Source organism: Pecten maximus, chromosome 8 (genome assembly GCF_902652985.1).
Source record: "Pecten maximus chromosome 8, xPecMax1.1, whole genome shotgun sequence".
NCBI classification, from domain to species: Eukaryota; Metazoa; Mollusca; class Bivalvia; order Pectinida; family Pectinidae; genus Pecten; species Pecten maximus.
In genome coordinates this window covers 18,312,984-18,329,417 of record NC_047022.1, presented here as the reverse complement: position 1 = coordinate 18,329,417, position 16,434 = coordinate 18,312,984, and the positions used below count along the sequence as shown (strand labels likewise).

Genomic DNA, 16,434 nt, shown 5'->3' with positions numbered 1-16,434 from the left:
CCCTCAGACAACATAATCATTAAGACTGATTCCCTCAGACAACATAATCATTAAGACTGATTCCCTCAGACAACACAATCATTAAGACCGATTCCCTCAGACAACACAATCATTAAGACCGATTTCCTCTTTTCTTTTTCTTTTTTTGTTCTATTTATAATCATGTGAAACATGCACAAACTAAATTATTAGCTTACATCCCAATATTTATAATTTATTAGACATCAACAGAATATTTCAGCTTTGTTCATGCATTCTGATTCTGACATTTTGGTTTTTTTAATTTACCACGGTACTGATTAAAGTCAAAAGTTATGAACCAAGGTTTTTTCACTTTTTTCTGTTTATTATCAAAAACAGATTGCCATATATATAGAATACAATGAGCCTGGCTCACCTTCTTGTTGTAACATGGGGATAAACTTTTCTGTGACAGTGTCACTCAGAGTTTGAAAGGCGTAAGATCCACTGGCAGTACAATGACTTGCATTACCAATCGCCTGTAAAACACTGATCCTCTGGTCAGCTGATGTCAGTTTTCCCTCAGACCCTGAAAACAAACAGTGTTAGATAGTGGTGGACCGATGATAAAAAACAAGAGGCCCAATGGGCCTGTATCACTCACCTGGTTCTACAGCAAATTTGAAGTTGATTGAGGTTATTTCTACAGATAGTATGCTGAGTACCACTTTATACAAATATCAGAGTAAGCTAGGTTTATTTATGTCAATAAATGTTCTAGTTCTTCATTCCAGCATACTATTGGCCTAATAGCAGGTCTTGGTGACTCTTGGCTATCGCATAATAATTATTTAAAGATTTAAGCCTATTTCGACCTGTGACCCTGAATGTAAGGTCAAGGTCATTCATTTGAACTAACTTGGTAGCTTTTCACCCCAGCAGGCTACAGACCCAATATCAAGTATCTGGGCCCCTTGGTTATTGAGAAGAAGTAGGTTGAAAATTATAGCCTATTTGACCCATGTGACCTTGAATGAAGGTCAAGGTCATTTATTTAACAAACTTGGTAGCCCTTCACCCCAGCATGCTACAGCTTTAATATCAAGTCCCTGGGCCTCTTGGTTATTGAGAAGAAGTCGTTTGAAGATCATAACCTACACAGGGTGTTCAGTAGATTTTAGAGTAGCTGGCACAATAGAAATAGTAGGTGGCACCATGTGTGCCAAAGGCACGCAGCCAACAGCGACGCCAAAGGCGGGGGGAGAGTATGAGAGGGGGCATGGCCTCATCATAAGGGGGGTATGGGGGGTCTCCCCCAGGAAAATTTTAAATCAAAGAGGCCAGATATGGGTTTTCCCACTATATAACAGTAGTTTTTGGAAATAATTTAGCAATAAAAAAATGCACTTTTTACCTTTTTGCATGTACATTTTTTATATATATATGTATTGTAAAACTTCTGAGTGTACCAACTGGTGTTTTTGTTTTATTTAGAAGTTTTTGTGAAGAATTAATGATATCTGTACAGTCATGTCTTGTGTCATTTTTAATAGAAAGGTCACAGTTCCAAAACACGTAACTGAACAACTTAAAAAACGCAAATTAAAGAAAAATGATATATAAAACACGAAATACATTATTAAAGGCTGTGATTTTACTTCTTTATTGTGTGCATAATAATTTTAATTCATTACGCCGATTCTGTGTCAGTAAGTTACGCAGTGTGACCCAACTACATGTCAATCACGTCAGACGTTGGTAATCATCTCTCTTCAGAGGATCGCACTCCATAGTTAATCATACGGTTATATTGTACCGTTGTGCGACGATGAACAGTTCAAATGCATCTAAATAACATACCCTTTTGTTTTTTCCTTGAAGAGACTTCAAAAAAGTTGTTTATTCGTTTCATGATGAACCGGAAACATGTGCTTGTAACTCATGGTCAGTCAGACGTTTTTATCGCAGCGCGAAAAAAGCATCACACACAATACCTAGATTAACATTGATCGGTGTCGTGAAGAAGCTTGTTGTTTTCTTCCGACGGTGTTTTGACAGCATGGACAAGTGAACGATGAGTAATCATTGAATATTATATAAATAAGGTTGTGTTTTATTTGTTTCCCGAACTCCCCAAAGTCAGAATACGTTTCACAACATTTTAATATGTAAGTAGACATCTGAAAGTAGCCGGCGCCGGGAGCAAAGTAGCCGGTGAAATGCGCCGGTCGCCGGCTTATTTTGAATACCGTGCTACATGACCAATTTGACCTTGAATGAAGGTCAAGATCATTTATTTGAATAAACTTGGTACCCCTTCACCCCAGCATGCTACAGCTTCAATATCAAGTCCCTGGGCCTCTTGGTTATAGAGAAGAAGTCATTTGAAGATTTTAGCCAATTTGGCCCATGTGACCATGAATAAAGGTCAAGGTCATTTATTTAACAAACTTGGTAGCCCTTCACCCCAGCATGCTACAGGCCCAATATCAAGTCCCTGGGCCTCTTGGTTATTGAGAAGAAGTCCTTTGAAGATTTTAGCCTATTTGACCCATGTGACCTTGAATGAAGGTCAAGGTCATTTATTTGAACAAACTTGGTAGCCCTTCACCCCAGCATGCTACAGGCCCAATATCAAGTCCCTGGGCCTCTTGATTATTGAGAAGAAGTTGTTTGAAGATTATAGCCTATTTGATCCATGTGACCTTGAATGAAGGTCAAGGTCATTCATTTTAACAAACGTTGTAGCCCTTCAGCCCAGGATGCTACAGGCCCAATATCAAGTCCCTGGGCCTCTTGGTTATTGAGAAGAAGTTGTTTGAAGATCATAACCTACACAGGGTGTTCAGTAGATGCCGGACGGCCGGACAACGGATGCCACAGCATAAAGCTCACTTGCCCTACAGGCAGGTGAGCTAAAAATTGAAGAAAAAAAAGAAAAAAATCATCAATGATTTTGAAAAGGCAATTAATCAGAAATTTCTGATAATATTCGTTAAGCTTTGACCAAACCAAGAAGTAGTTGATATATTCATTGGATGATTGCAATTGATTAAGGAGACATAAATTAACAACTGTTCAATGCTTTGTTTGTGTTCAGTATCAAAAATATTGATAACAAAGGCTACGACATGTAATATATTTAATAAATTTTCTTCAAAAGTGCAACTCTGCGCTAAATTTAGAAACCCAATTATAATTGTTTCTGAAAGTGAGACCGATTCCAATCGCTAGTGCTAGGTGAAAGTTTATGGTAAATCTGGACTATACACAGTGTGTGTGTAAGGAGTTAAATCATATTTACACATTAATGCCACCAATAAGATCAAACCTGGGACCTCTGGATTACTTCAAGCGAGCAACTTCTCTCCAGTTAACGGTACATTGCTGCTAATATTCACCAGGGTTACACATATCATTCTTTTTAATTAATATTGATGAAGATTTCAGATGCTATACCATTTTTAAGCTTTCCACTTTATACTAATACTAGCATAACGTACCGTTGAGAATTCCAAATAGGTGACCGACAAGTTTCTCCACAGCCTCTGTATCACTACACTGAACTGCAAGGTTCTTAAATGCGGTCACAGCCTCTGCTCTTGTTGCAGGATCCTTCGAACAAATTTGGACTACAAGAAAATTATAGCATATTTTAGTTGGTTTTTTTTTGTATCTTCTTTTCATGGCTTTATTAACACTTTTTTAAATACAAATACTACTTAGGATATACAATGATAAGATGGTAATCTGATTGATTGATTGATTATGTTTACCATGACAAAATCAAACCTCCTCTTCGAGGAAAATATTATTTGGCATCAATCCAAATTCCACTTAAACATAACATAAATTTAACTGTATAAATACCTCCGAGTGGTTTAGCTAGCTCCTGTGCATGCTGCCTTAAATCCAAACTCTGACCAATGATCATGTACCCTACGGCTGAAACACAAGGGAGACAATTTAAGTATAGCTGCAACCAAATTTTTCATCATCAGAATTTTCTTATTACTCTTCGTGGTCAGGGTAATTTTGTGTAGATATCTTTTGATAACAAGCATTTTCTTTTATTCATATGGCATTTCTTTAAATTTGTCATTCCTTTTTAAAATTCATTTTTTTGGACCTCGATTGAATAGTGTTTTGAAAGCCATATGGATTTAAGTACAGTGGAACCTCTATAAACCGAACATGCATGGGACATGGATATTTGTCCGGTTTACAGAGGGTTTGGTTTGGAGAAGTTGATCGAAATGACCGGTCGAATTCCGGATATAATTGGTCGGACGATGTTTTGTTAGAATGTACCCGATTACAAACCGGCACATACTTACGTCTACAATTTGGTTTGTCTAAATTATATTAATAATATGAAAGTTAATCAATGAATATATTGCAGATTATATAAGAAAGGCAAATGACTATAACTGTAGTTTTAAACAGTATTTGTACATGTACAACTGCACTTTACAATCGACCTACATTTTGTTACATCCAGCGAAGCTTCGTCATGTGGATGGTACCGATACGGAATATTTTACACATCGAATAATATGAAAGGGTGTGATGATGTTTTGTTTCAAAATTAATTACAATTGATCAGTTGATACTGGTCGTATTTCCGACATCGGTATTGCCTTAAAAACATCACAGGCTTCATTTACGATCATGAAAAAACAACTGCCTTTGGGCCTCATTTAAATTAGAAACTCTGAACTTCTAGCTCTACTTACATTGAGAAGAAAAACAAACTGCTGCGCTTCAATGAAGTGTGGCATATATTGTTTCATAATTATCGTGTTGATTATACACTAGGCCTACCGTCACAATGTCCCCTTGGCGTATATATTGGATACCTGTACCAATCACCTACACGTATATGTAGTTCCCGGGACAATTAGGCTTCACACAATACCTGTCACAGGTGTTGTTTCACGGTTGACTGGCCTGACCTCGTGTCATGATCACTCACTCAGGTGAGGTTGGTTTTCAGAAGTATTTTTTGGTATATTTTAACAGGAACCGGACACAAAATCTGTCCGGTGTTCGGAATTCAGAGGGATCAGTATTTGGAAGTTTTTAATACTATAATAAAGAAGGACCAATTCTGTACATTGACAATTCGTTCGGTATTCAGAGGTGTTCGGTGTTTAGAAGGTTCGGTTTTTGGAAGTTGCACTGTACATGTAGATATGAATAGGTAAGCTATTCATGGCAGGGACAGATAAAATGAACAAAGGACAACAACTGTAAACTTTATTGTGGCGCTTGAAATTGACTTCTTGAATTGATTGATTGATGGGCTTAACGTCCTTGTTCCTTTTATAACCGAGCTACTGACTACTTCTCAAATGGTGGCAGCATAAAAAGGTTTTATTGTACAGAGTATGGCAGTAAAACAAGGTTTTATTGTACAGAGTATGGCAGTAAAACAAGGTTTTATTGTACAGAGTATGGCAGTAAAACAAGGTTTTATTGTACAGAGTATGGCAGTAAAACAAGGTTTTATTGTAAAGTTGGGAGATAATAAATAAAGTTTTACTATTCAAATGATGGCAGTATAACAAAGTTTTAATGACAAATGATGGCAGTATAACAAAGTTTTAATGACAAATTATGGCCATATAAACAGGTATTACTGTACAAATTATGGCCGAATAAACAGGTATTACTGTACAAATTGCCAGTAGTGTAACCTGGAGTTACTAACAGGTGATGGCAGTATAACAAGATTTTATTGCACAAAACGGTATATCAAACATCTTCATGTCAGTGTTTCTCAAATTCCATGCTTTCACTTTCACAAACTATCATTTCACAGCTATCTTCTTTCTTAATTAATTCAGGTAAAACATTATTTTACCAGCTTTTATACATGTTATAACTTTAAACATCCTCTACTTTTACTCTACTATTGAGTACCTTCAGATATTACCTTTACAGTCATAACATACTGCCTACCTTGTAAGATGCTCTCTGGGTTCCTCAGCATGGCTTTTTTAGTGGCTGGCATCAGTAAATCCTGGAACTCTGGGTGAGACGAGTGTCTCAGCAGGTGGTTACATGATATCTGAAATATAACAATTCAAATCTATCGAGATATCTCAGTGGGTGGTTACATGATATCTGAAATATAACAATTCAAATCTATCTAGATATCTCAGTGGGTGATTATATGATATCTGAAATATAACAATTTCAATTTAATATCTAGATACATTTCAAGCCATTTCTTGATATTCAGTTTTTTTTATGGCTTTTTTGGGCCAATAAATGTACTGTTCCCAACTGAAACAAGTTCACATTTAAGTCAAGTGCTCATTATTTACAGTTTACTCCTGAAAAATCCTTTCCCAATTAAGTTCATCAATTGTCATCCTAAAACATGACAAATGGCCCTATCCCAAATGAGAGGGGAAAATGTGATATATTACCAATTAATTACCTATTCTAACAAAATACTTACTAACAAGAGGCCCATATCGCTCACCTGGTTGGATTTGACCAAATGTCAAAATAATGTTCATGTTCAATTCATTTTATTTGTCAATCTCAAACAATGCTATACATGGTAATAGTGTGGGGATCCAAACTGCTTTAAAGAAATAATAAAGTCCAGACTCTCTAAGGGTCTGAAAGACCTCAAGAATTGTTTTTACAAAAACATGCATTCATTTAAGCATTGAATGGCTTTCAGTTGGCATTCATATTGACTATGAATGCCAACTGAAAGCCGTTCAATTCTTATATTTACCATCTGCGATTTTTTATTTGTCATGCGATTTCTGTTTTGAAATTTTCAAATTCAAATTTCCCGCGCTTACCAGTAGCAGAGATCACTTCCTGTTGGCAGTTCATAGGCTGGTGAACTCGCAACTGAATTGGTAGGGTTATATAGTGGCAGTGCCATACAATGGTAAATATAACTTTATGACTAGTAGCGATTTAAAGGAATTACCTTAATTTCCCCTATGGGGCCCACCCCTTTGACCCCTCAGGGATCAGAGTCACCATTTATGCAAAATCTGTTCCCCTTCCCTTCCCCCAAGGATATTTCTGACTTAATTTGAATCAAATCCGTTCATAACTTTATGACTAGTAATGATTTAAAGGAATTACCTCTATTTCCCCTATTGGGCCCCGCCCCATTGGCCCCTTGGTGGTCAGAGTCACCATTTATACAAAAAATCTGTTCCCTTTCCCCCCAAGGATGTTTCTGACCAAATTGGGCTAAAATTTATTCATAACTTTATGACTAGTAGCAATTTAAAGGAATTACCTCTATTTCCCCTATTGGGGGATCTACAACTTAAAAATCATCATGAAATATACAATGATAACATTAAAAATCAATCTGACCAAAATGACATGTTGTGTCAGACATGACGAATGTCTATGTTGTATTTAATACTCACCAGAAGCTGGACAGACGGTTTGGACCTGGATCCCAGTACCTGTTTGGTGTACATATCAAGGAAGGAACCCTGCAGGGGAGACAACTTTGTATTTAACTGTAGTTCCACACAGATTGAGCACAATGATAATTCTTATCACATGAGATTTTCTGTCATACTCATATCATTGTAAGATACTAGAAATGGAAAATTGATTGCAAATTGAGATGTGATCATTGGTTATAATCAGTGTCCGATATAGTTAATCCATTACATAATCAGTTGACAGCTTATTTAAATTTCCTATAAAATAAATAAATTATCAATTGTTTTCATATTATTTTTGTGTAAATTGAATCTTAAAATGCCCAACTTATCTAGGATTTACTTATGAATGAAATATGTGAACAATTAAGTCCTTATAATGTATCTAATACACATATCTGAAAATATCAATCTACCAATGATCGATTATAAAACGGTACTTTGGATTATCACATCAGTTGATGTTAGATGATTGATTAATTTATCATATACTAATCATCGTTCTATCACTTTAAGACACATGTGTCATCACCAGTGTGATGTCTTAAATAGATGATGACTTCATAATATGAGTAACAGTTTTGTGATAAATAGAATCTTACACTTGTGTGCAATATAGAATTTAATAATTTTGTTTAATTGATTAATGTCAATAAAAGCTTATGACATATCAAATTAAAGAACCAATATAATATTTTCCATATAATTACATGTAAGTAATTTGTTTCAGTAAAAATTCCACAAGCTGAATTTTTAAGCCAAGAGAAGGTCAGGGTAAAAATGTGGGGTACCTCAACATGGTAAACTCTAAAGAATAGCTCTGACAGCTATACAGTAAATACAAAATTGTCACAATCTATAAAATCTACCCACTTTGACTTTTTTCAGAAGTTCCTGGTCTTTGGTCTTGGTGAGATAAGTCATCACAATGCCGACAGAACTCAGAACAAACATAGATGCTTCCACCTCTGTCAACAGCTGAGCGTACTCCTCCACTGCCTTGTCACTCTGTTGAAACAATACAATAATGTACTGAAAACGGTCACCAACTTGTTTGGAAAAGTGATATTAAATATCAAAACCTTGCAGATTAATAAAAGACGAAAAATATTTTGGTTCCTATTTTGCCCTTGTTAATTCCCCAAAACCAAGGTTGGTGACATTTTGCTTTTGCTAAAATTGAAGGGCAGAATTCAATTAACCTTTAAATGAGTGTTTGTGTTCGCAAAAATTTTCAGATTTTTTTTTTATTGGATCTGACCGATCAGTCAGACCGAGGAATCAGATTGGTTGAATTTTAGATATTATTTGACTTTGATAAAATTTGGTATATAAGTGAAGTATGATGTTCCAAACACCATTGTGATATCGATTACTTTGTTTACGTGGGGAACGCTTCCTGACACATGTAACGGTCCCAGTTACACTTGTTGTTAATAATTTTGAGATCTGATTATCAAGTTCTGATTATAGTTTCTTTCACAGAGTTCATACATATATGTCAAGTAATATAGAACTTAAACAATATATTATTATAATAGTAGTATAAGTAGAACAATAAGTAACTGACCAAAGAGCTTGCAAAAGGATGGAGTCTTCTGGATTCAAGGTAGAGAGTGAGCCATATGGCTATGTTCGTTATTCACATTTTCTTTTCACGAAAAAGGCACAAAATCAAAAGATACAGGGGTTGTGTAGCATTTAAATTGGGCATGATGTAGGGGTATGATAGCTCTGGATCAGTGTGACAGATTCTCTTGTGGTTACAAGGTCACTGTTGCAGTATAAACTTACTGATTTGAAGATCCAGAGGAGTTTCCTATAGGTAGAAGCACTGATGGTCTTACACCCGGCCGCCAGGGCTCCATACACAAGGCCACATTGTACACCAACCTACAAGTTCAAAGGTTACAACATGATTCATACAGATCCAAAGAAATTGTGACCACTTCTCAAGAAAAATTTGCAAATTTACAGTTAAAATTTTGGAATGCACCAGCTGTAGATGAAAAGGAACAACAAAACTATCCTGGGGTTGTTGGTGCTGATGATGATAAATAGCCAAGAAAATGTGGTCTTTATATATCTATAGATCATCATGCACTCATTCACTACATTCAAAATGAAAACAAATATCTTTGATTTTTATTTTGATAATTCCTAATAACAAGAAATAAGCACTCTCCACAAGATTCAAGGACACAATTTTTTGGTCCCTCAATCAAAATCATATGGATTCAGAAATACACTGTTAGTAGATGACAAGAAAGATAGGAAAAACATATTTTGGTCTCTTTAATCAAAATCCTGTGTATTCAGACATCATGTCAAATCTGACATTTGATCTGTTTACTATAGTTTACCAGTTGTTTGAAAGAATCCCTGGAGAGGTTTCCCTTCAGGAACGTTTCCTGCATCACCACACACGTCCATGTCAGTGCAAATAAGGCCTCCCCAGACGTGCTCTTACTGTATAGACAGAAACGTAGGTCATAGAAACACAAGTCACAGAAATGTAAACAGAATCAACTTGTCATGGGAATCGGATGAGATTTTTGTAACTGATTAACAAACAATCGGATGACCTCTTCCGATTAATTATCGATTATAATCAAATTTTGTTACCTGATGGTAAATTTTGTGAAAACTTCTTAGGTTACACAAAAAAGGTTTATACAACATTCCGGCATCGTTACTTCGGTTTGTTAATATCAAGAAATAAAAGAACTGATAGAAAACTTTGGTTGTTGTTAACTTTCTAAGGACGATATGATGATGACAGTGTGATGAGGTTGATAGCATTACGATGATATGATGGCTGCTATAATGATATGATGATGATGACAGTATGACGTGGTTGATATTAAATGCAATTTTATAATGATACAATATAATGATGACATTATTTTGACTGTGTGATGACGATGACAGAGTGATGATGATGATGGCAGTGTGACAATGATGAGTGTGATCAGGATGACTCTATGATAATAAGGTTTAGGATGATGAATGATACCTGATGTCTTATGTGTATGCACGTGTGCATGTGTCTGAGTGAAAGTTTGTCTTTTCAATGTATCAAAAACTTCAAAAATAAAAAATTACAAAAAAACTTTCTAAGGACTTGCATCGGGATGATTGTGCAAAACGTCCATGTTACCGTTTTGTAGAGTTCAGGTCAGTGAGATGGTTAAATGCTATATAGGCCCCATTGGGTAATGAGTAATGAAGAAACCGAACATCTAAGAACGATTCTAGAATACAGGAAAATTCAGGATGAAATTTCACTGATATATCATGATATTTTATGATCGATGTTGCTAGAATTACTTCCAATCGGTTAATTTTCAATTATAACGGATAATAGGTCCACCACTAAATTATACAATAATTTTATGGAAAACAAAACATTCAAGCTGTCTCTTACTGTACATATAAAAGCACAAATCATAATCTTTGTTTAGAACTTAGTCGTCAACAGAACTGTACAAAACAGCAATAAATACCAGGGTAATCCTATTATATGATCTCGATGTAAAGCAAAATATTTTATCAAGTAGACAAAAACACAAAATAAATTGGTTATATAAATACATAGAGACAATTATCTGCCATTTATAACAGATTCTTTTTATTTTCATTATAATAAAAACAATAGGATAACCTGAATAAGTACATGTACTACAAACAAATTGAAACAATGCATGCATTTTCTTCATTACAAAGACATTATTGCCCAGGATTGATGTCCATATTTCAAAAGATATGTAAAGAAAAGTAACAATTACATTAGGGAAGACATTACTGATGTCCACAAAAGAGATGTAAAAAAACATAAAAAAAATAACAAGTGTTATACCATGAATTCTGTTGCTTTTTGTGGAAGTTCGCATGCGATTCCAAGGTATTAGATAATGTCTTGACAGTTGACTCGGGATGGGCCTTAGTCACTGCCCTGATGACCTTCAAAACAGCATGACGAGATTTGTTGTCTTGGTAACGAACTATTGTAGGAGCCAAGTATTTGAAAATCCCTCGTACTGCATTCTCTGGGAATTCTAGCAGAAAAACAAATGAAACAGTCAATTAAAACATCAGTCCATTTACAGAATTTCAAAATAGTATAAACTTCAAACTATTTCAGTCTTGAATTATATATCATATGTAATGGACACTTTATAATTAGATATGGAGGAAAAAGCAATATTTTCCTTTACCACTCAATTAACAAAACTAAAACTTCTTATACAATTAACATATTTATGAGAAAATTTACCCAAATGTATTGGCTAATAAGTTTTTGAGCTGCTGATATTTGTTTCCATCATCTTTATTTTCATCTATCTTCATCAAAACTGACGAGTCACCCTAAAAAAAGTTACCTCAGCTACTGTTTTGGATATTGTGGACATGGAAACGAACATGGTTTTATGATGTTTCTCGCCAGTTTTACCCAAAAACTTGATAGGTTGACATATTACATCTTTCATGAGACAAGAATACTGCACACCCGCAAACACCGACAAAGTATGTGATCTTTTTTAATGAAAACACAAATTTTCACTTTTGCCAACATTTTCCCATTTATTCATCCACTATTAACATCGATGAATAACTAATTTTGTGTGAAAATGTTTCTATGCATGTTTTCTGAATTGCAATCTGCAATTCACCCTTAAAGAAAAATTAAAGGTACCATATGTTGTCTCTCGATTAGTCAGTTTTCAATTGCGTATAAAATCTTTTAATTCATTTCAACATTATATAAGGTGTTTGTGTAATTCCCTTTATTGTGCTACCATTAGTTTGTTCTATAAATATTTAATTATCATTAGCTATAAATAGTAATACCTTTTAGAAAAATCTTTGAAGACCTATAAATAACGAAACTGAAAGTATGACTATGTATGAAGTGTCTCGATATGTGATTTAGACATCTCAATTTTACTTTAAGTATTGTTCACTGTAAATTCAATGCGAATACAAAAACGGAAACAAAACTGCAGGCGACTAGGAATACAAATATAACGGCCATCATTGATCAATGTCATTGACTTTCGAGACCACCCCTCTGTTTGGTAAATAGGAAATGGTGATAAATACAGCAAAAATACCAATGAATCCATTCTATCCCCGATAATATTATTTTAACATCAATATCAGATCCAAATATGTCATGCAAATGATTTTAAATCGATGCATATATGACAGTTGTTTTCATATCCAAATGTCATCAACTTACCGGGTGCTCCTGCAATCGCTGCCACATCGTTCAATACGCCTATTCGCTCTTTTGTGCTCGACACAGAAACTTTTTGTGAAAATCTTTTGAGTATATCAGCATTCTGAAGGAAAATTGGCAACAAATGAGTCATTAATTTTACAGATTAGTGTGAATTTGACACCTCCACGTGTCACGAAGAAAATTAACTTACCGTCGTTCCCGCATGTTCCGCCATGCTTGTTGTGCAATGGTTAATCGTGATAGTCTCAGTTTATATTTATTTTCTTTAAAAACAATTTTCAATAATATTTCCTGTCTAATATTGTCTTTCTTTAGTGAGATATACGTTTTTTAATTTATTCAATATTTGTTTTGATTTCTAATTCAAATTTAGAATATATATAGTTGTGTCTCATTTTTCTTTTCGGGCGTATCGATATAGCAGAGCTCTTTACAAATGAAAATAGAAAATTATGAATTTCCGCCATAGAAGGGATGACGGTGCAAGGGGCCTGAAATAGGGCGAGGCAATAAGTTCCGGGTTACTATTTGCTTATAATTAATTAATAAAAATGTTTAAAGAAAATCTGACATCGTAGACCCAATGTTGTTCGGAAAGTTCATTATCATTTCAATGTGAGCTAATAACATATGCTTACAAATGTAAAATTTAGTTTAAACAATATTTTTATTCATTACTCAAAATACTTGTTACAAATACAAATATTTTTTATAAGATGGGAAAACAAGCTTTGAGCTTATACAAATTCCTTTCCCATGTAAAATTTGCAAATCGTGGCACATGCAGGAAGGTATTACTTTATGTACAACAAACATAAATCACATACACAGCTAGGTACCTTAAATAGATCCAATATTAAATTAACGTAAACTGCTCTGAAATGCTGGGTTGTTTAGAACTTGTAGTTTAATTTAGAAGCCAATTTAATCAAATCGAATAGAAAATTGGAGTACCAATTTGTGAATTATCTGGATAAAAATAATATTTTTCTGCTTAAAAGCGGCATTACCATAAAACCATTACTTAAATTATATCGCGAAACTCTTTAATTACTTCTTGAGATGCGGAAATCATATTATCGCTATATAATAGTGAATTTAGCATAGGTATTGACACTGTCAACGAGTGTTTGCACATTTTAGACAGTTAAGTCACCGAAGCATTTCCTCAACCCGTGCACACCATTTTAAGTAAAATAGATACGTTTAGAAAGTAATTTTGCTTCCGTTGTTGGTCACCAAGCCGCTTCGGTGCCGACACCCAATTTATATTCCCCAATACCACATCCCCATGAGGCTGCACACGGTGAAAACTAAGGTAACCGTCCGGACCATGAACTAATTGTTTATTGACTCGATATTGATAGAATATTAATATACACATTAATGTTTTTGTCGATAAACGGATAACAATATGCTTCCAGTTCAAGTAATCCAATAGCTTATATATATAATTCATATGTAATGAAATTATTGATTAATTTATGCAAATGGAGTTGCGAGATGAATGTTATTATTATGTTGTTGATAAAGTTGTGGATAAGCATAACGATGATAATATAGTCACTGTGGGGTGATGATGGCTGTGATGAGGATGGGAGGATGAAGATGGCTGATGGCAGTGTGATAATGATCACCTTGTGATAAGGTTTATGAGTGTGATGATGATGGTGGTGGTGATGGTGGTGGTGGTGGTGGCGATGATGATGATATGGTGATGATGATATCATGGTGGTGAAGATGATGACGATGTTTTTCACATTACCATTCAGTTTATTTGCAACAATTGGTTGAGTTAATTCCTTGGTATCAAATATTCCAATGTCAGTAGCTACCGTGTCGCTATCTTCCAGTTCCAGTTGTCTACGGCCTGTGATAATGTTATATCGTCGAGGTCGGTAAACACATCGACATCCTGGTCCGCCATGGTTGACAGTACCACTAGAAATGAATGGGCTACTGTGACAGAAAATGAAACGTGTCAGAAATACGCGGGAAACATATCACAGTGACAAGTTCTGATCAATTTTATAGCTCCACCCCTAGACACGTGGGTGACAAAACCTCGGCTGTCATTGGATAAAACAGATACAAAATGGGTACTCGTGACGTGTCGCATATATCACACTCGTGCTACGGACTCGTGTGATATATTCGATACATCACTCGTACCCATTATGTATATATTACGTATTTACCATGTATCAAAAATAAAAAAAAAATACAACAAAAAACTTATACAATTCAGTTGTTACTTAGTTTCATAATAACTCCAGTATATCTAGCTCTCTCTCTCCTCTTGTGTTTCCATTCCATTATGGTATTGTGTTTCCATTCCATTATGGTATTGTTTCCATTCCATTATGGTATTGTTTCCATTCCATTATGGTATTGTTTCCATTCCATTATGGTATTGTGTTTCCATTCCATTATGGTATTGTTTCCATTCCATTATGGTAATGTGTTTCCATTCCATTATGGTATTGTTTCCATTCCATTATGGTATTGTTTCCATTCCATTATGGTATTGTTTCCATTCCATTATGGTATTGTTTCCATTCCATTATGGTATTGTTTCCATTCCATTATGGTATTGTGTTTCCATTCCATTATGGTATTGTGTTTCCATTCCATTATGGTATTGTGTTTCACGATACCATTGCAAATGTGACCTCATAAGCATTGTTGTAGCCAAGTGCTCATAAAGGTTTGGGTCCATATATATACATATATACGGTAAACTGAGGTCTCTTTCTTATTGTTCACATGACAATCCCGAAATCGGTGTGAATTCCCTGGAGAGCGAGGATCGGCATTTCGTGGACACGACATTTTTCACGACTCCTCTTTTAAGTACCGTAGTAATCAACGCGGAAAAACAAATATCTCCCTTGGTAGCGGTTCGACATAAATCGAACCCCGGTCTATATCTCCCCTGTAGCGCTCCGACATAAATCGAACCCCGGTCTCAGGGGTGAGAAAAGCATATGTACCGTCAGCGGAACCTCTTGTACGGAGGAATATCGATTTAAAAAAATATATATATTTCTGAAATACTCGATCGACTTTACTCTCCTAACATGGACTAGCTTATATTAGAATGATGATATAAACCCATGCCCCTATAGTCACAGGGACTTGACACATTGTACGTATTCGGTATATCAATATTATATACGTGAGAGAACTGCATAGATAGTGATATGTCACGTGGGGTGTAGACCTAAATGATGTATATCGCAGGCGTGCATGAGGCTGACGACACTTAATATATTGATTTTTGTGAGCATCATCCATTGTTTACGGTAGGTGGCGTTACTAGGATGGTCGCACCAGTGTCAACATTAAATACGTCATACCACGATTCCCGCCATTTGTTAGGCGTTAGTGACGTCAACTGGTACCTAAACTTGTTAATTTATGTATCATAGAAGAGCCAGCAGGAGGAGTTTTAATTAAAAAAAAAAAAAAAAAAAAAGAAGAAGAAAAAAAGGGGAAATTTGGAATTGAATTTCGGTATTCGATTTAGTAGAGAATGATTTTATTACGAATAAAATATGACCGCAAACGACTTTGTTTCAAACAAAACTGTGGAGAGGTGTACAACTAGAGAAAGGATTTATATACATCAACTATCCTACTGAAAACAAATACTTACAATAATCTTTCAAATGAATTGAGTCTTGTATCATATATATATAGTTGAAGGTATATTTTATGCTGCTTGAAGCATATATATATCTTTTCTAATTTGAAGTTGTTATAATGCAGGATTAAAAAATATAT

At 35.0% G+C, this 16,434-nt stretch overlaps 1 protein-coding gene across 1 annotated transcript in view; it reads right to left on the bottom strand.

The window, feature by feature from the left end:
- Positions 1 to 12,960, bottom strand: part of LOC117332671 (eIF-2-alpha kinase activator GCN1-like) — a 63,207-nt gene extending 50,247 nt beyond the window's left edge. Inside the window, exons 1-11 of the mRNA XM_033891665.1 lie at positions 12,839 to 12,960; positions 12,646 to 12,748; positions 11,263 to 11,461; positions 9,767 to 9,872; positions 9,198 to 9,296; positions 8,277 to 8,411; positions 7,380 to 7,448; positions 5,926 to 6,034; positions 3,832 to 3,906; positions 3,465 to 3,593; positions 398 to 550 (exon numbers count right to left, since the gene is read on the bottom strand). Of these exons, the coding sequence (XP_033747556.1) occupies positions 398 to 550; positions 3,465 to 3,593; positions 3,832 to 3,906; positions 5,926 to 6,034; positions 7,380 to 7,448; positions 8,277 to 8,411; positions 9,198 to 9,296; positions 9,767 to 9,872; positions 11,263 to 11,461; positions 12,646 to 12,748; positions 12,839 to 12,862 (1,201 nt within the window). The 5' untranslated portion in view covers positions 12,863 to 12,960. The remainder of the gene's footprint in view (positions 1 to 397; positions 551 to 3,464; positions 3,594 to 3,831; positions 3,907 to 5,925; positions 6,035 to 7,379; positions 7,449 to 8,276; positions 8,412 to 9,197; positions 9,297 to 9,766; positions 9,873 to 11,262; positions 11,462 to 12,645; positions 12,749 to 12,838) is intronic.
- Positions 12,961 to 16,434: the final 3,474 nt, after the last annotated feature.